The sequence below is a fragment of the Sorex araneus genome, chromosome X, assembly GCF_027595985.1.
Source record: "Sorex araneus isolate mSorAra2 chromosome X, mSorAra2.pri, whole genome shotgun sequence".
In the NCBI taxonomy this organism is placed as follows: Eukaryota; Metazoa; Chordata; class Mammalia; order Eulipotyphla; family Soricidae; genus Sorex; species Sorex araneus.
In genome coordinates this window covers 326,236,635-326,259,357 of record NC_073313.1, presented here as the reverse complement: position 1 = coordinate 326,259,357, position 22,723 = coordinate 326,236,635, and the positions used below count along the sequence as shown (strand labels likewise).

The following is a 22,723-nucleotide window of genomic DNA, read 5'->3' as shown; positions in this document are numbered from 1 at the left end:
AGCATCCCTCAAGCACAGGAGAAGCCACGAGTAATCCTTGAGAAGTGCTGAATATGGCCCCAAAGCAAAACAAAACAAAAATTTGAAAACAAAGAACATAAAAAAACCCTATAGTTTCATACTTCCATATGTGTGTAATTGTCATGATCCCCACAGCCATTTCAGTATTATCCTTCTCCAAAAAAAAACACCTTTACTCCTTCCTCATATCCCTTTTTTCCCTCTGGTTGCCGCTATAATTTTCAGAGTGTATGAGCAGGCTTTGTTGTTTCTTGACAGTTTGCTTAGTAATTTACATTTAATACGTGTTTGTAGTCATTTAGTAGTTATCTCTTTTAAAATTTTTTCACCCCAAGACCTTTTCATTTTTGTCCTAGAAGCACAATTTCATCTTTTCTAGTGACTGAGTAATATTAATATTGAGTATATACATGACTTTATTCTTATTTCATTATCTGTTGATGGACATTTTAGTTGATTTCATATTTTGTCCTTATGTTACTACCGGTCCACCGTCCACCTATTCAGTCACTCCCCGCCCTATACTGGGTATTCTTCATTCTGTAATCCAAGGCCTAGGCTTTGTTATAATTGAATCATGTTCGGTTCCTTCTTTGGTTCTTTGTAAACCACATATGAGTGGGATCATCTGATATTTGTCCTTTTTCCTCTGGCTTATTTCAGTTAATATGATACCCCCCAGTTCCACACAAGTTGTAATAACTGAAAGATTTCATTTTTTTTATGGCTGCAGAGCATTTCATTGTGTATATACATGCCACTTTTTTTTTGTACTTGAATCAATTCAAATTTTTATGTCCACCTATTCTCAAGACAATTTAATCAATACATTGCAATTTTAAGTGACATTTTTGTAAAGGAGGCACTAATTTATAACATTAATAAAAATCTGTTTCATATCTGACGACTATTTTCTCCACTCATCTGTCATCGGACACTTGGGTTGTTTCCATATCCTGAATAAGTACGCACATATCTTGTTGAATTGCCTTTTTAAAAAATTTTTAATGTTCTTAGGGTAGATGCCAAGGAGTGGAATAGTTGGGCCATTGGGAGCTCTTTTTTTTTTAACTTTAGAAATCATTACCATACTGTTCTCCATACAGACTGAATGATACAACATTCCCACCAACTATGAATGAATGAGGGTTCCTTTCTCACCACATCCTCATTAACACTGGCTGTTTCTAGTATCATATAAATGCACCATTCCTACTGGTGTGAGTTAATATCAAATTGTCATTTTAATTTATACTTTTCTGTTTATAAGTGATGATGAATGCTTTTCCCTATGTTCTCTAATCATCTATATGTCCTCTTTAGAATTGTCTTCTCCTTTACCCTCCCCATTTTTTGATGGGACTATTATTATTGTTTTTAACTTTTTTGTTGAATCACTGTGAGATAGACCCTTACAAAGCTCTCCATGATTAAATTTACTATTATTTATTTGCCATTATTATTTATTTGCCATTATTTGTGTGGGCTGGAGCGGTAGCGCAGCTGGTAGGGTGTTCACCTTGCACGCAGCTGACCCGGGTTGATTCCTCTGTCCCTCTCAGAGAGCTCGTCAAGCTACCGAGAGTATCTCACCGCCACCGCAGAGCCTGGCAAGCTCCCCGTGGCGTATTTGCTATGCCAAAAACAGTAACAAGTCTCACAATAGAGACGTTCCTGGTGCCTGCTTCAGCAAATCAATGAGCAATGGGATTACAGTGACAGTGACTTACAGTGATTATTTTTTTAATTTAATTTTTATTTTTATAAAGTTGTTCATAGTAATTCATTACGTTAACATTTGAACACCAGTGCCACCACCATTACACCTTTCCACCACCATATTTCGAATGTTTCCATCCTGAATCCCAAGCCGTGTCTCTCAAAGCAGAGCTGAAACAATTTTGTATTGCTTGTTATGAATAATCTGCTAAAAATTGTCCAATGAAGTTTCCTCAGAGGAAAGTGTTTGAAGATTGTTGTATTTCATCCTGGAACCATTAAGCCCTTGAAGAGATTGCTAACATGTTTGTTAACCCCTTCAAGTGTTGTGTGGTTCATCTATTGTGTAGAGTATGAGAGGTCCAGGAATTCTAAAATTCAGAATACGATTATACAGCAGATTCACTCATGAATGAGGCCGTTGCCGGGGTAGTTTGTGGGTGTGACTGTCAAGATATTGGTAAACTAGGGAGATGGGAGCCGGAGGGAGGCCCATTCCCGCTCTGAGAGAGCTTGGAGATTTTAGTCACATGTCCTGAATACTTGGGTTTTTCTGCAGATTCACTCATGGATGATGCTCATCTGAGCCTATGGAGAGCTGCCAGGAGCATGGCAGCAATTGAGTTCTGGAGGTTTTTGGCTGCTGGGGTTTGGTTGGAGAGGGGAGGGAAACTAACTCACCCACCACCTTCAAGTTACCGCGGTTAAAACAGCCTGATTCTGGGGTATGGAGGCATTATTATTTTTTGTTGTTGCTGATCTTTTTGAGGTTCTTTATATGTTTTGGATGTCAGTCCTTTATCTGATGTATTATGCGCAAATATTTTCTCCCATCTTATACACAGTTTATTTGTAAATAAATATGTTTGTTCTGTATGTTATCTACCTTGAAAATTTTACTTTAAGTAGCTTGTTTCAATATTAAAAACATCACACAATGTATATGTAGCTTAGTAACTAACAGATGTTTCGGTTTCTCTAAAATGTTTCAGAAACAGTTAAATACTAAATCAATCTAAATGTATTCAGCATTAAACATCATACTTATCATTAACAATTCAAATATGTGCACTTCTTATTACATTCTTCAGTGTGATTAATACTATATCTGAATGGCAAAAGTATATTGATTCCTTTTTATATCATCTATTACTCATTAAATTAGGGTGCATCAGCATTTCCATCTCAAATATCAATAGTGATCGGTGGTTGTTAGCTTTATTAACAATAGACAATAATTAATTGTACCTCTTTTTAATTGTTTAAAACAGGAGAGATTTCTTCAGATGACTTTCTGCTTGACTCAACTACACCTATGGTCTTTGAAGAATACCTTACATATTAGTGGTAAATAAGCTCTACAATAATTTTGATGTTTTTCAAATATCAGTTAGGCCATTATAAGTACTAGTAATGGTTGGATCCTGTATTTCTCCAGTGGGATTTGCTTTATTTCTTTGTATTTAAAAAAACATCTATTGGAAAAGAAGTCTTAGTTATTCTGATTAATGTAGTTCAGCTTGAGTTAAAATTTTCATTTGAAAGTTAGTTTTATTGGCCTCATATTTGAGTTTTGATGTTTTGCAGGATTGGACCACACCCACCCAGTGGTGCTCAGGACTCACTTATGGCTTTGTGCTCAGGGGTTATTCCTGGTGGTGCTCAGGGGACCATATGTGGTGTCAGGAATATATTATCTTTCTGTTCCCTATTGCTTGTTTGTTGATTGATTGATTGATTGATTGATTTTTATTTCAATTTTGGGGCCATACCCAGTGGTGCTCAGGGCTAATTCCTAGCCTTGTTGGATCACTTCTGATAACTGCTTGGGGGATTATATACAGTGCTGGGAATCAAACCTGCATTGGCTGCATGCAAGACAAGTACTCTATCCACTGTACTACCACCCCTCAGGCACACTTTTTTTTTTCTGGCCCATTTTGAAAACAGGATATGTAGGTTCAGTTTTTTCCTATAGTTGCTTATAATAATTATATATTTAAAGCTATTTGCAGGCTAACAGTAAACTAAGTTTTAATTGATATTAAAGTAAGATATAAATTTATACTCGCATTTTTTGCGTATCACTTTTAGGATGAGGGTAATAAATACCTGTGTCCTAACAGTTCTTATTTTTTAAAGCATATGTCTTTAGGAAACATTTTTTTACAATACTTTGACTCATTGATGGTCCAAAATAACTCTTGTTTTAGGACAACATATTTTGCCTCGCAAAGTATGATTTCATTGTGGTTTTTTTGTTTGTTTGTTTGAGTCACACCTGATAATGCTCAGGGGTTACTCCTGGCTTTGCCCTCAGGAGTTACTCCTGGCGGTGCTCAAGGGGACCATATGGGATGCTGGGGATCGAACCCGGGTCAGCCGTGTACAAGGCAAATGCCCTACCCACTGTATTATCACTCCAGCCCCAGTATGATTTTATTGTGTTGAATATGTAATTACATATAAATATTATTTTTTACTTGCTTAAAAAGCAATAAGGATAAGACTTCCAATTAAGCAAGGTAGATTTAAAATACTTTCTTCCTTCCCAAATTCTCTAAAATGAGGGCAAATCAGCAAAAGTAAAGAAGGTAGCACTGTACTGTCACTGTCATCCCGTTGTTCATCAATTTGCTTGAGGGGGCACCAGTAACGTCTCCATTGTGAGACTTGTTACTGTTTTTGGCATATGTAATACACCACAAGTAACTTGCCAGGCTCTGCCGGGTGGGCGGGATACTCTCCGTAGCTTGCTGGGCTCTATGAGAGGGAGTGAGGAATCGAATCTGGGTCGGCTATGTGCAAGGCAAACGCCTACCCGGTGTGGTACAAACCTCATAAGAACTAAAAGGAAAATAGAGGGTCAGAGCAATAGTATTTCTGTTATGGCAGTTGCCTTGCATGTCACCAACCCAGGTTTGATCTCTGGCATCCCATGTGGTCCCCCCAGCCCACCTTGAATGATTTCTGAACCCAGAGCCAGGAGTAAACCTTGAACATCTGGGTGTGGCCAAGAAATCAAATATAAACAAATAAATATTGATTTAAAAATTGCAATTGGAAAAAATTTTGGAAGTAGACATGGATGGAGGTATTAATAAAGCTTCTTACTTTGGTATCAGATATGTGCAGAGTATGCTAATGACAGCTACTTGTGTTTTAGAACTCTAGAAAGGTATAAAATTTTTAGAAACCAGATTTTGCAGAAATGGTAATGTGGAATGAAGGTGACTATAAAGAGACTTATCTGGGGCTGGAGAGATAGCACAGCGGGTAGGGCGTTTGCCTTGCACGCGGCCGACCCGGGTTCAAATCCCAGCATCCCATATGGTCCCCTGAGCAGGGCCAGGGGTAATTCCTGAGTGCAGAGCCAGGAGTAACCCCTGTGCATCGCCAGGTGTGACCCAAAAAGCAAAAAAAAAAAAAAAAAAAAAAAAAAGAGAGACTTATCTGAATAAAATGTTGTAGACACCTCATACTGTAGAAATGTTTTCTTAGGGATGCACTGTAAGTTGGACATCACTTTCAGCAGATCAGGAGAGATGCCAAACTGAAAACAAATTAAGTGAAAGACTACATGTGGACAGGAGAGGGCCTCAGAATTTCACTTGTTCCTGAAAAATGTTGCAGCAACTTTCTAAAAAATACGAGCTTGAGTGTCAGGGGGAGGGTATGGGGCTTAGGGTGCATGCCTTCCATGTGCCTGACCCCAGGTTAATCCATGAACCCCCCAGAGCCCCCAGAGCAATGCCAGGTGGAAGCCCAGGGTTGTAAGCCGAGGGTCGCACTGGTGGATGCTGACACTGTATGACCCAAGCTCCACTTGCATTCTCTGCTTCCTAATATCGAGCTGCTTATCTGGTTGGCTGAAAATTGTAGGGAATGGCTTCTTGTCCCTGTGAGCACCACTTGGGAGGCAACCCTCCCAAAAGAAAGGATGGAAAGAGAAGGTGGAAGGAAGAATGGGAGGGAGGATGGAGGGTAGGTAAGCATGAGGGAGTTTTTCTCTAGAGATATCTGTCTATCTTGACATTTTAGGAAATACTCTAGCAACCCCCCAGGACCCTAGCTGATCACTGGTACCCATCAGTTGGCAAATCCTAGTCATGTGCAAAGGGTGGGAATGGCCCTGGCAAGGATGGCAGTTAAAAAAAGAATGAGTGGCCCAGCTGTACTCAGGGCTTGCTCCATACTGTGACCAGGGTTCACTCCAGATAGACGCAAGGAACCGTATGTGGTGCAGGAGATCGGGCCTGCTGCAAGCAAGGCAAGCATCTTACTTGCTGTACTATTCTCTGACTTCATGTCCCATACATAGTTCTTGAATGTTATTTTTTTTTGCAGAGATGTGGATGTGGGTGTTTTACACTCCTTTTTCTTTTTTGTGGTTCAGTTTGGATAACCTATAATCTATCTTCAGATTAATGGATTGTTTTCCTTGTCCAATCAGTCTATTTAATAAACTTATTAAAAAAATTTTTAAAGGTATGTGAATGCCATAGCCAGGAGGTCTGACCCTTGGCAAGCATATGTGTCTATGAATACTATCATGACTTCCTGCAAGTACTACGGTCATAACCATGTGCCTCAGTTAAAGAGTGCAACCCTTGGTGAGCGTGTTTGCAGGCACCAAAGGGGAGCACAGGCATGCAAACTCTGTGAGCATCATGACCAGGTATACTTGCACCACAGTCTCATGTGCAACCTCCAACAAGCGCTGAGCTTAAAAACTATGTGAGCACCACAGCCATAGTGTCCCCCCAGCCATCCAGGGATATCTGAGTGCAGAGCCAGGAATAAGCCCTGATTACTGCTGGGTGTGGCGCCCAGACAAACAAATCTATATATCTCATTGGGGCTGGAAGATATAGTATAGTGGCTGACCCACATTCAATCTCTGGCACTACAGGTAGTGATCCCTCAGCACAGAGCCAGAAGTGAACACTGAACACCCCTGTGTGTGACCCACCCCAAACAAATACCCCACACACACAAAAGAAATCCCCAAAACCTAAAACAAAAAACCTGTATGTCTCAGCCTGTAGAATGATAAATCAATTGACTTTCAATAACTACACATGAAGAGCTATTTTGAAAAGCTGCATCTGAAAAGTTTATTCCAGCTCTGATGTATTTTTTTGAGGTTTCATAATTCAGAGAAAGTTTGAGCAATGAGTCACTAGGGGGCAGCCTGCACTGCTTCCACTTCTTTAGGAATAGAATCTTTGTCAGCAACAGGGTGTTTTGCTATTTTGTGTGGAAGGAAGCAACTGTTACTTCAAAGAAAAATATTTCACTGCTTATGGGACAAAAACACAAAATTATTTTGTTCTTCTGTAGTTAAGTTGCCGGAACGGATTCATAGTTGAATAGTTGTTAACATCTGGGAAGCCCAGCTTTGCTTCTTTTTGTAGCCCCAACAGAACATTCGAATTTGAATAGGGTTGGAAGGGTTTTTTTCTTTTCTTTTTGTATCTAAATAAGCTTCAGATAATTTATCCATACCTTCCTTTAATCCTCTCTTTCTTTCCTGCAGCTTTCCCCCAAACTCCATATTGAATTGAGTTAAATTGGAAAAAAGAAAACCATACCCCAGAATCTAATAGGGCATTTTCTTCCATCCACTAATTTTGTTTGGATATTGCTTAGTGTCAATTCCTTTTGGTAGTGACCTGTGAAAAATATCAGAGGAAGTGTAAAAGAGAAAGGTTGGTCTCACTTCAGTTTTTTTTATTCTTTATGCCATTTTAGTTTTGTGTAAATCTTTCCTAACTAGATTGGTGAATTTTCCAATTCATACCTGTCCCTAAAAAATTAACTCAAGTCTAGATAGTTTTGAACTATTTTATTTCTAAAAACATAAAGATATTATTTTTACCTCCTTCCTAGCTTACCTCACCACAGTCATATAATATGGTTTGTTTTCTTATTCTTTATAATTTTTTTACAATTCCTTTTTTTCCCCCTTGTAGATAGAGACATTGGAGTCTACCAATATTATGACAAGAAGGAGCCACCAGGTACAGTTTTCTTTCTACACAAATAATTTTTGCAAACTAGTATTTGAAACTATAAAACACAGTTTTGTATAGCTTGAAACTATAAAACACAGCTTTAGATGAGCTCTGTGTTTATGAACCTGAGATGATTTCTAGACTTTCAAGAAAAGCCATTTTTAGTTTTATGGAAAAATGTTAGGGATGTTACCTATTCTGTATAAAATAAAGCAGTGTTGAGAAAATGTTATAAAAAACATGAAAATTTCATTTTACTGATGATTAGATTGATAACTGGACAGTCGATGCACGCTTATTTATCAGTGTCCCAGTAGAGGGCATTGTTAATGCATGGGTCCCACTGACGCTGGCCTCCTGGATCCTTACCTGATATCTGAAATAGGCATTTCTGAGTGAATGATCAATTTTCTTTATCTGATTAATCCTGCTAATCCCAGAAGTTTCATGATGGGCCAAAAGGTCTTTCTAGCTAGAGTTACTTCCTGTTTTGGTCTCTGTTGAAGTGGGACTTGTGTGGGCATCCTGTGTGCTTAGCTTGGTGCTTAATAGGCTGACTTCATGGTCCTGATGACAGACTGAAGCAGCCTCAGTTCTGGGCTCGGTTGCAGTTCTCTTTTCAATGTGATGAGATTGCGAGCTCAGGATATTGGCCCACCTGTTGTGCTATGTAAGCCTTTTCACTGCAAATTTAGAAAATACTTCTATAAAATTAAAACGTCCAAATTATGACATTTTAAACTGTCTTTTAAAAATTCAGCATAATTTATTGTCTTAATAGTGTGTGCAATATATTTATATGTGCATGTGAAAAATATAGCTTATTATAATAGGAATAATTTTCAGTTTTTTCTCTTCTTTCTGTTTCTCCTTCACCAAGCTACAGAGCATGGTTACTTAGAAGAAAAGCAGAAGCTGGCAGAATGTAAGCTTACTTTATGTATTTTTTTTAAGTTATGATAAAACTGAATTTTAACACCCCTGAATTTTTAGTTTTAAATAATATTTTAAGTTCTACACAAATAGGAAATATTATTCTCTTCAAATTTCTTAATTTATAAATTTTCATTGTTTGGTTTATAAACTGAGTAAATTATGTTTGTTAGGTGTTTCTAATTGAAATCTTTATTCAGTTCTGGTAAGATACATGCTAATGTGAGCATAAACTTTCTTAACCACATTTTTATTACTCGAAGTATCTAAAATAAATATACCATGTTCTGGTAACACCTTATTCTGATACTTTTTTATTATTCATACTTTGCCAAATTATTATGTATTTTACCCATTTAAAAAAATGAAAATAAGATTTAGAAAGATTAGCATTGGCATTTTATTTTCTGGATTCTTTTTATTTTTTAAATATGTAAATGTTTGTGAAATTTGACTTCAATATAACGTTTTTGATGACTTAATGATGTCTTATTTGTAATCTAGGTGGAGCTGGTATTCCTTGTGCTTTAAATGATTAAGCTGACTTAGTTTAAAAACATTCTTAATAACTAAAGCACAGACTAAATCTTGCACACATGCTGTACATAACACAAATTGATTATAGAACGAAGTTAATTTCCTGAAATGATTTTGAAATATAAACTAAAATTTTAATGTAATTTCTAAATTTCTGTAATATTTAAATGTCTATATATATTACATATATTTATACACATGCAAATACACATGGATATGACTTGTTTATACTTATTTAGGAGATTTCAAGGTAAATTCATTTTCACAGTATTTTAATTCATTAGGTATAATGAATTAAAATTTTTATCCTGTAAGCAGGACTAATTTTAGTTTTTTAAAAATATTGAGCTATGCTTCTTATCTCCAATAATTTTATCTTCAAATATATTTAAAACAGATTTTCATATTGAATTGTGTATAAATTTTCAAGAGGATTATTTTAAATTAAAAAAAGAGCTCTGTTGTCTAATTTGTTAAAACTTGGATTTTTCTCAAATTTTCCTTAATTTTAACATGTTCTTCTTTGATGCTTAATTTTAAATTCACTCTCTGTATTGAATTTTTTCCATACTATATTTGTTTACTCATTAGAATTTTCAGATCTAAGGTTACTTGCAGACTTTTCAATTTCTTTGGATTAAAATTTAATTGTAATTTATACAAAAACTCTTCTCCAGTGCAAAGAGTGGGTCATTTACCGTTAAGTACTAAATTCACAGACCCAGGGAATTTTCCCAGAGATTTCCTGAATCTTGTTAGTTGTCATCATAAAATTATGATCTGGGAGATTGTTTTGTGGTAAAAATCCTGTTCGTATGACAAAGCCTTTCAAAAGGCTGTCATTTGATGATTGAAATGAAGCCCACTTCCTCTCAGTTAAGGAGGTGTTTTATTTTAATCTTCCTAAGGCTCACTGCTAAGCAGAGTTTACTTTTTAAGTCATGTTTAACTAACTGTAGTACATGTTTTATTTGCCAGCACGAGATTATCCGTGGACGCTCAAAAACAGACGCCCAGAAAAACTTCGAGACTCACTCAAGGAGTTGGAGGTATCTTTCCAAAAGTTTCCAAAATGGCAACAAACAAATCTGTTTTAAAACATCTTTCAACAGCTTTAATTTTCATAAAGGATCAGCTCTCATGGTGATGATAGCTTTGCTTTTGTCCAGTGGGGAGTTTCAAAACAGTTGCATCTTTGTGTGCCATGCTGACTTTTTTTTTCTTTTTCTTTTTTTTTTTTTTTTTGCTTGCAAATCAGAAGCACTTTAACTGACAACAACAATGTATATAGCCAACTGCACTCTCTCCTTTTCTCTTTCCTTCAGGAGCTGATGCAAAACAGTCAGTGTGTGCTGAGCAAATGGAAGAACAAATATGTCTGTCAGGTAAAATGGCTTGACATGCTTTTGCAGTGTTTAACCAGTGGAGCTGAAAACTATGCAGTGATTGGTATTCTTGTGTTATGATAGGTAATGGACAAAACTTTTTAGGAGTAGATATTTCATAGTTTAAATTCTAGTCATTCTAGTACTAACATTAGAAAGATTGACATAGGCCACCAGACTACCACATTAATTAGTATTGTTGTACTGACACAAAATAAAAGCTAATAAAAATCTTTTCAGAATGTATTTTTTATTTGGATTTGCCTGGACATTGTATTTGATGATTACTGGCACCAATTTTTTACTGACATCATTTATCATCCTTTTGAATAAAGATAAAAATCACAAGACAAAGGAATTTTTGGGTACAGTTTTAGAAAGCATTTGTGAGTAACTGCCATACTTATGGAAATCAACACACAGGCTACAATTCTAACTAACATAACAAGACATTTGTCTTGCTTTTTGAACCCTCTAATGTGTGTTTTAACATGGTAGATATTAGTCGCCTGTGGCTATTTAAAATGAAATTAAACTAATTAAAATTTAAATAAAATTTGAAATTCCATCCCTAGTTGCACTACTTACATTGTAAGTGCTTGATAGATACATATTATCATATGGTGGACAATGTAGGTACAGAACATTTCCATCACAGAAAATTCTTTTGGATAGCACTTAGTAGTGCTGGCCCTATGCAAGGTCAGCTTAATGTTTACTGGATTTGGATTCAGAACATAATGAGGAAATGATAATGGGTGTCCACTGAGCACAAATGATGGAGAAATACTTCAGCTTTGCTGATAGGACTTAAAAGTACAACTTGCCTGGAAAAATTTACTTGCTTTTGATAAAAAAATTAGTCTTTTACTACTCATAAATATATATAAGTATAGTTATTGCAGTACTATTAGTAATTATAACTGCTGTATGAAGGTGAATATCCTTTAACAAATTAAATTATTTACTGTTTACATCTTTATTTTTAGGTTTTACTGCTATCTGAAATTAGACCAGTGACTCTATCCATAAATCAGTATATCAAATTGATAGTAATTACAAACATATCTTTTTTTTTTGTCCTCATTTTATTTTATTTTATTTTATTTTATTTTATTTTATTTTATTTTATTTTATTTTTTTTTAATTAGAGAATCACCGTGAGGGTACAGTTACAGATTTATACACTTTTGTGCTTATACTTCCCTCATACAAAGTTCGGGAACCCATCCCTTCACCAGTGCCCAATCTCCACCACCCGTAAACCCGGCGTCCCTCCCACCCTCCCCACTCCCATCTCCCCCCCACCCCACCCTGCCACTGTGGCAGGGCATTCCCTTCTTACAAACATATCTTGATCCATTACTCAGCTATAGACTCATTTTGGTGAATTCTAGTTTTCTTTTTTCTTATATAAACTAATAAACTTTTACTTGTGAACAGACAATTAGTGGTCTCTTCAATTGGTAAAAATATGACTTTGCATCTAAGTATCACTAACTGTTTATAAGTATGCAAATAATTACCATTATTTTTAGAATCATAGTGTTTCCTAATATTACATTTTACTTACAAGGATGAAATTATTTAAATTTTTATAATTTGATTGAATAAAATTCTAAATCAGATTTTGAAACTTGAATACAAATATATCCTGGAAATGTTTTAACTTTGTACAACTCAAATTGTACTTCTCAATGCCATTACTCACCTTTAAAAGCAAGCTCAAAATTCTTTGACTGGAGGGCAAGCCTACCACCTATAGTAAGAGGTGTGTCTCATGATCTCCACCCTTACTGTTGTGCAGGGTGAGTTGGGACATGTCATGAATCTTAAAATATGCACTAGGCAATGCTTTATAAATAGACTTTATTAGATTTAAAGCAAGTTTTGTGTGTTTGTGAATGGATGATGGGAATATGAGGAGGGATGTCTCTCACATTAAAATGAAACAGCTTAGAAAAGGAATTTCTATCGTAGTTTATATGTAAAATTTTTCTGCTTTATGGCACCCTGATAATAGTGATTTTTTTTAAACTTATATATCAGTGAGTTTGCTTTTTAAATTTCCAGAGAAACTAATTTATCTATTTTTATGGTCTCACATATTGTGCTTTATTCCCTTGATTGGTAGGCTACTCCCAAAACTAATTCTTTTATAACCAGACATTGGTGATGTGATATATTTAAATAAGTTAGAGATATCTTGGACCCTGTCATCAGGTCCAGGCTTGTCCCCACAAGCTGGTGCCTTTGTGAGATCTCCTAATAGTATTTGTCCACTTCTTCAGTTTCTAGAGAGAATTGTTAGCTAGGTCTTCTAAAAATGTGTGTGTTTCTAACATAGAAAATAAAAAATTGAGTACTAAGAGCTGAGTTTATGGAAGGAACACCTTAGGTTTTTGTTAGTTGCAAATTAATCTGTTTCCATAGGTTCTTCTAAAGTTCTTTTTTTATGCACCTATCTGGCTTGGTGACTCCCAAGATAAAATGTGTTTAATATCATATAGCAATCACAAATTGGCTTTTATTTACTTATTTTATGATAATCACATTTCTCATTACTATTAAGGTTTTTTTTTTGGATCAAGTAATATGAAATAAATGTATTATCTGTTTGCTGAGGGGCAGACTGGGAAATTGGTGGGAAAGCTGGGACATTGGTGGAGGGATTGGTGATGGGATTGGTGGTGGAATATTGTATGCCTGAAACAACTGTATTATGAATAACTTTGTAGATCATGGTGACTTAATAAACATAAATTTAAAAATAAATTAATTTCTATTTGTGAAATATTTATTTAGCTATAAAATGTCAGAAACATAAAATGACCAAAGCATAATGTTCAAAACTCTTAGGAAAGGAGGCATTACCTACTTATTTCCTGTTACCATGAACCAAAAGATTTCTTTCTTGGGCTTTAGGAATAGCTCAGCAGGCTGAGCACATGCCTTGCATATGAGAGTCCCAGGTGTCATTCCAGACACCAAATGGTCCCATGAGCCCTTCCAGGTGCAAGCAGGAGCCATGATTAAACACCTCCAACCCACCCTCACACCTCCACCACTGCAGGATGTGCACAAAACAAAGATTTAGTTCTTTTTTATGTTTTGTTATTTATTACTATTATTATTAATTATGTATCAGGATGGACAGATGATCTTTTAGCTGCATTTATTCCTTCCCTTCAACATCCCTAGTAGAACCTTCTATCCTCTGGTACCCATTTGGCCTAGTTACTCTCAAGGCTTCAGGAATAGTTATCACTTTAAGTGTTCTCACCTCTTTCCTTTATCAGTTTCTATTTTACTGGATCCTAAGAATCCTATTTCTTAGTTTACTCTGTTGATGTAAGACAACACATTTTCCAGCAACTTTATGAGAGAGACGTGTGATAGGTCAAAAAATTTTTTTGAGAGCTAACAAGTCTGAATATGTCTTTTCTTGTATGATAGTTTAGAATTCTAGTTGTAGAATTCTAAGATAGAAATCACTTCCCTTCTGAATTTTAAAAGTATCATTCTGCAGACTTCTAACTTCTTGCTGTTGAAAAGTCTTATGTAAGTCTTTTTAATATGTTTTATTCCTTTGTGTCTTTCATTACTGTGTCGTGATGCATCATGATGTATATTTTATTCCTTTGTACTATGATGTATGTTTTATTCTTTTGTATCTTTTTTAACTCTGAAAACTTTTTTCGATTTTTATCTCTTGTTTTCTAAAATTCACAAAACATTCTTTGGCTTTGGTCTTTCTCCAGTCATTGAGTCTTTTCAAACTGGAGACGAATATTTTTCAGTTCTGGACTTTCTTTCCTTCTGTTTTTCTTGATGTTTGTTTCTTGTCTCCTACTCCCTATTATTAGATATCAAACTTTCTGACTTGATACTGTAAGATTTTTTAAATTTAATTTTCTCTAAGCTCTGGTTAAATGCTAATCCTTTTGCCATCTTGCTTTGCTTTATGGACATACTGGCCTGATACTTGTGAAAGGTGAGGGAAAGAGGTGTTTTTTAATAAAGAGCTTAGGCTGGCATATGATCTCGAGAAAGTTACTGCCTGGCCAGTGGGGAATCCCCTCACCAAAGCTGCTCATTAGAGGATTCCCCTTTGGAGTAGGACCCCATCATGCTCAGTCACTGGCTCGTGCTCTGGGAAAGGTATGGTCTTTTTCCAACTATATCCCCAAACTTAGTTTCTTCTGAAAAAGCTCTGAGTTGTGTAAATCCATGATCATCACACAATGATTTATATTAATAATAGAATGTGTTTGCACAGACATGGTACCAAATCAATAGTTTAATGTACAGCTAGCCAGATTAATTTCATACTCCAATATTTAACATTTACTTAGGCAAAATATTCACTGTTTTAGAGAAAATTTTATTTTTTCTCTTTTTTATAGCTCAGTTCACAGTTTGATGACCTGTGAGAAATCACAGATATACTAATGGTTTACTCTTAAGGATATCATAATACATGAATATAACTATGAACATGATTATGATAGAAAGTTTTGATGATATTTATAATAACATTATATTGAATCAACACTTTGTTGCTATTTATCCTTTATTCTTTTCATTAAAAAATTTCTTTGAGGCCCAAGAGATAATACAGTGGTTAGGGAACTTGCCTTGCACGTAGTACACCTGAGTTTGATCCCAGGCGCCCCATATGGTCTCCCAAGTACTACCAGGAGTGACCAGGAGTGCTGAGTGCTGAGCCAACAATATATCTAGAGTACCTCCAGGTTTAGCTCCCAAACCAATATAATAGCACTGTCACTGTCATGCACTGTCATCCCGTTGTTCATTGATTTGCTTGAGCAGGCACCAGTAACGTCTCCATTGTGAGACTTGTTGTTACTGGTTTTGGCATATCGAATACGCCCTGGTTAGCTTGCCAGGCTCTGCTGTGCTGGCAGGATCCTCTCAGTAGCTTGACGGGCTGAGAGGGATGGAGGAATAGAACCCAAGTTGGCCACATGCAATGCAAACGTCCTACCTGCTGTGCTATTGCTCCAGGCCCTTTTAACAATAGTGCTGGGAGAACTGGATAACTACATGTAAGATTTAAAGCTAGATCCATCTAACTATCACCTCACACAAAAGTCAATTCAAAATGGATCAAAGACCATGTGATTTGACCAGAAACTATAAAGTACACTGATGAGCTTATAATATAATAATAATGGTAATAATAGTAATAACTTTTTGAAAGAGTCTCATAATTCCCTATCTCCACCCTTGGCATTTGTGTCTATTTGAGAAGCATTGAGATATTTTGCCTCAATAAAAGGGAGACATTTTTATTTGTTTCGTAGGCTGGATCATGCACTTAGAGATCACTCCTGGCTCTGCACTGAGGGATCACTTCTGGCAGGACTCGGGGTAGCAAAAGTGGTGCCAGAGATCAAACCTGGGTTAGTTTGCAAAGCACTTGCCATGCCCACTCTATTCTCAGGCCTCTGGGAGCCGCATGTAAACTAAATTTCCCTCATATATTTATTTCTCATTATTGCAAATGTGTAAAGCTAAGTGAATTAAAGATCTAATATTCAATTATCTAATCTTTTTTTATTTTCTTAGTTTTCAAAGTAGGAATAAATGTATGCCAAGCATTTATCTATTTTATAAAGGGAGAGTAAAGTTTATTTCCATAGCTGGCTAATCAGAATTCTATGTAGAATTCTTTTTGAATGATTGTCATAACATTTTTTTGGTGCAGGGGGGGTGGGGGGCTTAACTGGTGATGATTGATGGCTGTTCTGGCTCTGTGCTCAGGGATAATTCATGGTGGTACTTGGAGAACCAAGAACCACATGTAGTACTGGGAATTGAACAGGGGTCAATGGCCTGCAACGCAAGCGTCTTACCTCCTGTACTATCTTTCTAACCCCTGTAATGAGTTTTCTTTTCTTTTTTTTTTCAAAATCCCTATGAAAATGTTCTGACACATGCACTATATAATATATATAATACATATATATTTCTTTATTAAACTCCCGGACATCTTATAGCCTAGTTCTCCCTCTGGGAGAACCTGGCAAGCTACCGAGAGTTTTCTGCCCACATGGGAGAGCCTGGCAAGCTCTCCGTGGTGTATTCATATGCCAAAACCAGTAGCAATGATGGGTCTCATTCCCCTGATCCTGAAAGAACCTCTAATGTGGCACCGCTGGGAAGGACGAGTAAAGAGAGGCTTCTAAAATCTCAGGGCTAGGACGAATGGAAACGTTACTGAGACCACTCAAGAAAATCGAACGGGGAACCAGGAGCCACGACACGAGAAGCAGACCCTCCGCGCCTATTGACTGTGATCCTGAGGTCTCCTAACCCATTTTGGCACCAGAGCAGATGCTTGAGCCATGCAGTTTGACTGTGAACTGAGCTACAACCTCATGCAGCCCTGGGAGGGATTTTTTTCCCTCTCCACCCCATTTTTCTGAGCGAAAATGGCGGCAGCGGTAGCAGCCACGTGGTAAGAGCCACCCTCTAAGACCCCTCCACCAGGAGGTAGGACTTTCTTTAGTGACGTAGCCTGTAGGTGGTCCTGGGAGGGGGGGCGTTCCCGGTGCGCCTTCCGCCCAGAGATGAACCAGGAGCCGCGGCACGAGAAGCAGACCCTCCGCGCCTACTGACTGTGATCCTGAGGTCTCCTAACCCATTTTGGCTCCAGAGTGGATGCTTGCAGCCATCCATTTTGACTGTGAACTGAGCTAAAATATTAGAAGCCCAAAACCGCGCGGCCGCTATCGCGCGGACTTAAAGTCTTCACTCTTAGCAATGAAGAGAAATTATTAGATGATGCCTATTCAGCAGGCCTGATTGTTGGGATAAATTTCCAATCAATAATAGTGAGTTCTGTATAGAAATATGGAATGTACTCAATATATATAGAGAATAATGGGAATATCATTAGCTACTTAGATGGGGGGTGGGGGGAGGGGGGTGTATTGGGGTTCTTGGTGGTGGAACGGGTGCACTAGTGAAAGGATGGTGGATTAATCAGTATTTGACTGTGACTTAGACCTGAAAGCTTTGTATTTTTTTTTTTCACGGTGGTTCAATAAAATATTTCTAAAAAAAAAAATCGAACAGAATGATGATGATGATGATGATGATGATGATGATGATGATGATGATGATGATGAAACACCCTGGTTTACAAAGTTTATGATACTGCACAATTAACATAAAACAGGAATGAGGGTGAAATATCCAATACAATTCCTAGGTTTGAGGATGACTCCAAACTTCTTTTAGTGAAACATTCTGTTAATGAGCAATTGTGGTTATTAGGAATTAAATGAAGGGCTTTTCTTTCAATATCTGTATATTTATTATATTTTCAAATGGGTAATAAGTTGTGAGGCCATATATACTTATTAAGTTATTTGCATCTTTTTTTATTAAATGAAACCACTGCTATTTCTTTTCCCCCAAATTTTGAGGTGCAAAAAGTGCCCTGAGGTGAGAGGTTCTAGGAGCCTCTGACCTAGACTTTGGATTTGACTGTGGCCCTTTTTGAGCCCCACATGACTAAAGCCCTACCTTCTCTTCTGTACAATTGCTCTTCTAGCAATGTGAACTTAAAAATAATTAACCTGTCTGTTCCAGTTTATGTAGTCATAAAATGAAGTTAAAAATACTTGACATCTAAGTTTATTATAAAAATTAAATTATGTAACATATAAAATGTTTACACAGTTTCTGATAGATTCCTGCTCTTCAAATAAGTAAAATGAACTCTGTAGTTGAATGTTCTCATTCCTTTTTTGTTTTGTTTTGGGGTCATATTCAGTAGTGCTCAGGGCTTACTCAGCACTCTACGCTCAGGGATCACTTCTAGGAGGGCTTGAATCCAGGTCAGCTGTGTGTAAGACAAGTGCCCTACCCGCTGTACTGTTGCTGTGCTCCCACTAATCCATTCTTAAAAGTTTTAATTAAGGTTTTTTGTTTTGTTTTTAACATGACTGACCAGTTTTCCCAAAACCGTTGCTTGAAGAAGCTGTCCCTGCTCCACCTTACACTTCTAGCTCCTTTGTTGAAGATGATGTATTTTCATAAGACAACTCATTTGTTGAAGATCACTGTATCACTGTATCGCTGTCATCCCATTGTTCACTATTTACTGGATCAAGTGTCAGTAACGTCTCCATTCGTCCCAGCCCTGAGATTTTAGCAGCCTCTCCTTACTCGTTTTTCCCAATGATTGGAGGCTCTTTTCAGGGTCAGGGGAATGAGCCTGTTATTTGTTTCTGTATTTGGCATATTGAACATGCCAAAAACGGGGAGCTTGCCAGGCTCTTCTGTGCAGGCAAGATACTCTCAGTAGCTTGCCGGGTTCTTCGAGAGGCATATGTCTATATATGTATATATGTATGCATATATATACATGTGTATATACTTCCCTTTATGATGATGTGTCCAGGAATATGTTCACTCATGTGTGAGGCTTGGTCCAAGCATGGAGCATAGCGGCGGTGGGGTAGTGGAGGTCGGCTGCCAGGGCTGGGTCCCTTGGGGCGGGGAGGGCTCTCACACGCCCCCCTCTGGGGCACCCTTGGTGCGGAGTCCAGTGGCATGGTTATGGGGGCCTCATTTTATGTTTTCTTCTGGGAGAAGCAGCCGTGAGTTCTGGAGGGTGGCCGATAAGGAGATTATCTAGCGCGGGCAGGAGGTGGCTTATGAGTGTGACCCTTGGGTCGCTGGAGATTGGGGGAAACAGACAGAGGGTCTCTGCTCCTGGGTCCCATTGAGCCCAGAGCCCAAAGATATTTTTAAAAAATGAGCAGCTTTGTCAAAGGTACTTGAAGGTCTACCTCTGGACTCTCAGTTCTGTTCCATTGATCTGCCATTATTCCAGAACCACACTGTCTTGATTACTGTAGCTGTGTACAGTAGTTTAAAGTTGGATATAGAAAAGCCTCCCATATTTTTCCCTAAGATTGTTTTATTTATTTGGGGGAATTTTATTATTCCTTATCAATTTCATCAGCATTTGTTGTGTCTTCAAAAAAATGTTATGAGTGTTTTTATAGGGACTGCATTGAATCTGTATAGTGTTTGGGGGAGGGTTGTCATGTCATTTTGTCAATATTAACCCTTTTCGTCCATGAGAAGAGGATGTATTTCTGTTTCCTGTGTCTTCTATTTGTTTTAGTTTTCACAGAGTTTTCTTTTTATGTCTCTCACCTCTTTTGTTAACTGATTCCCAAGTAGTTTTGAAGCACAGTTGTGAATGGAATTTAAAAAAAATTTATTTCTTTCTCTTCTACTTCATTGTCTGAGTATAGAAAGGTTATGGATTTTTGTGTGTTGATTTTGTAGCCTTCTTTACAAGTTTATTATTTTTAGGAGGTTTTAGGTTTTGTATGTTTGTTTGTTTCTCCTTAGGATTTTCTAAGTATTGTTTCATGTCATCTGCATATTGACTTCCAATCTGGATGGAAATATCTCTTTATAATGTCTCTTTCTCTTTATAATGTCTCTTGATGGGGAAGGTGGCACACCCAGCAGTATTCAAGGCTTACCTCTGGCTCTGTGCTGAGGGATCTGTCCTAGTGGTGTCAGGAGACACATGGGGTACCAGGGATCTAACCTGGGCTTGCCGTGTGCAAGGCAAATGCCCTACCTGCTGTATTCTGTTCCCTTAATATCTCTTTCTTGCCTAATTGCTGTGAGAAGGACTTCAAATACTATATTGAATAATAGTGGTGAGAAGTGGGTACATTATCTTACGCCTGATCCTTAGAGGGAAGGGTTTTAATTTTTCATCATTGAGTATAATGTGAGCTGTGAATTTGTGGCAAATTATTTCAATTATAATTGAGGAAAATTCCATATGTTCCTATTTTATTAGTTTTTTTAATCATGAATGAGTATTAGAGTTTATCACATTCTTTTACTACAACTATTGATATGATAATATGATTTTAGTTTTCCTTGTACTGACAAGATATATTACATTGATTGACTTGCTTATATTAAACTATCCTTGCATAACTGGAATAAATCCTACTTGATCATAATGTATGATTCTTTTAATGTGCTATTTGGCAAATTTAAGATGATCTTGTTAAGTATGAACATTGTATACCTTGTGTAAAAAATGTATTCAGTCAGTAATGTTTATTTAGTCCCATTATATATCAACACAATGCTATTGGATTTTATTCACTAATATTTTGTTGAAGATCTTTGCATCTATATTCATCAGTGAAATTGTTTTATAATTATATTTTAGGATGTCTTTGCTTTTGGTATAAGGGTAATTTTTGCCTCATAGAAACGGTTTAGGAGAATTCTTGTTTCTTTGACTTTCTGAAAAAGTTGAGAAGGATTAGAAGTAGGTCTTTGAAGATTTTGATGAACTTGCTAGTAACCCATCAGGGCCTGAGATGATGATTATGATGATTATGATGATGGTGATGATGATGATGATGATTTATTTGCTTTTGGGGTCACACCCAGTCATGCTCAGGGGTTACTTCTGGCTCTGTCTCAGGAATCACTCCTGACGGTGCTCAGGGGACCATATGGGATACCAGGGATGGAACCCAGTTTAGCTGTGTGAAAGGTAAATGCCCTACCCAATATTCTATCACTCCAGCCCCATGGTATTTTGTTTGAAGGGAGATTTTTGATTACCATTTCAGTTCCTTTTTTAATAATTGGTCTTTTTAGGTGCACTGTATTTTCCTGCTTCAATTCTTAGGGTCTTAAGGGTCTAAGAATTTATCTATTTTTTTAGATTCCCCAATTTCATGGCATAAAGTTTTGCATAGTAATCTCTGATGATGGTTTGAATTTTTATTGTGTCTGTTGTAATGTCTTTCCTTTCATTTCTGATTTGGTTTTTTAGGATTTTCTTTCTTTGTTTCTTTGTGAGTCTACCTAATGGTTTGTTAATTTTTCAAAAAACTGGTTTTGTTTTTTATTGATCATTTGGAATGTTGTTGTTGATCTGTCTTTAATCAGATTCCTATGTAGTTCCTCAATTTGAAAGTTCCAGGAACATAGAGTCTATGTCTGGTTCATTATATTTATAAACTAATTTGTAGGAGAAGTTGTAAAATTCACTGCTCAAAATTTTGTGATATATTTTTATCTGAAATATTTTTTTCATGTTTCTAGCTTAACAAAAAGCAGTAATACAGTTTAACAATATTTACCCTAAGGAATCTGTGCTATGCTTAAGTTTATTATAGTGCTTTTTTGGGTAAATTTAAAAAGGCATAACCTTGGGGCCGGAGAGATAGTACAATGATTAGGGTGCTTTTGTACGTGGCTGAACTGGGTTTGATCCTGACACCCCACACAGTCACCAAGTACCACCAGGAGTGATTCCTAAGCACAGAGCCAGGAGTAACCCCTGAACATCACTGAGTATGGCCCTCCCTAACTCCCCCTCCAAAAAGTATACCCTTGTGTCCTAAGGGAGAGGGAAGCAGGAAGGAGAAAAAAAGTTAGTTTAAATTATTCTGAAAGTACCGATACCATAGTCAGTCTTCAATAGGGGACTATTACATTCAGTTTCTAAGCTCCTTCTCCCCCAACCACAAAAATGAATATGGAGTTAGGAGTTGTCTTTAGGCCCTATAGGTGTGCCTCCCCAACCCCACCCTCATCCCAAAATAAAGCAACAAAGAGTTTCCAAACTTATTTTTTGGAGACACCTTCAAAAATTAGTATTGGGAAATACTCTTTGTTAAGGACAGCTATTGAGCAGGGTGAATTTGAAATCTTTTGGGTATAAGTGAGCAATTAAAAATGACAATCTCAAATAAAAGAAACTGAAAAAGGATTTAGTGGAAACTTTTAATTTTCCTAATTTTAATATATTTAAGGATTTAATGGGTTTTTTTGGTTTGTTTTTTGTTTTGTTCTGTTTTGTGTTGGGGATATGCTCCATGGGGCTCAGGGCTTACTCTGGCTCTGAGCTCAGGGATCTTTCCTAGAGAAACTAAGGGGACTGTATGCAGCGCTGGGACTTGAACGCAGAACCCAGATTGGCAGTATGCAAAGCGAGCCTCCTACCCACTGTGCTAACTCTCCAATCCCTAGTGGGGATCTTTTATTCTAATTTTTGATATCTAAGTTTAA

General features: G+C 36.9%; 1 protein-coding gene across 3 annotated transcripts in view; it reads left to right on the top strand.

Annotated features, from left to right (window-relative positions):
- Positions 1-22,723, top strand: part of WDPCP (WD repeat containing planar cell polarity effector) — a 326,531-nt gene that overhangs the window by 87,509 nt on the left and 216,299 nt on the right. For all 3 annotated transcript variants that reach the window (XR_008627320.1, XR_008627319.1, XM_055121824.1), the window contains exons 2-6: positions 3,012-3,087; positions 7,716-7,763; positions 8,638-8,682; positions 10,206-10,276; positions 10,553-10,612. Coding sequence is in view for 1 of the 3 variants with exons in the window: in XM_055121824.1 (XP_054977799.1) it covers positions 3,027-3,087; positions 7,716-7,763; positions 8,638-8,682; positions 10,206-10,276; positions 10,553-10,612 (285 nt within the window). In the remaining 2 variants the exon portion in view is untranslated. The remainder of the gene's footprint in view (positions 1-3,011; positions 3,088-7,715; positions 7,764-8,637; positions 8,683-10,205; positions 10,277-10,552; positions 10,613-22,723) is intronic.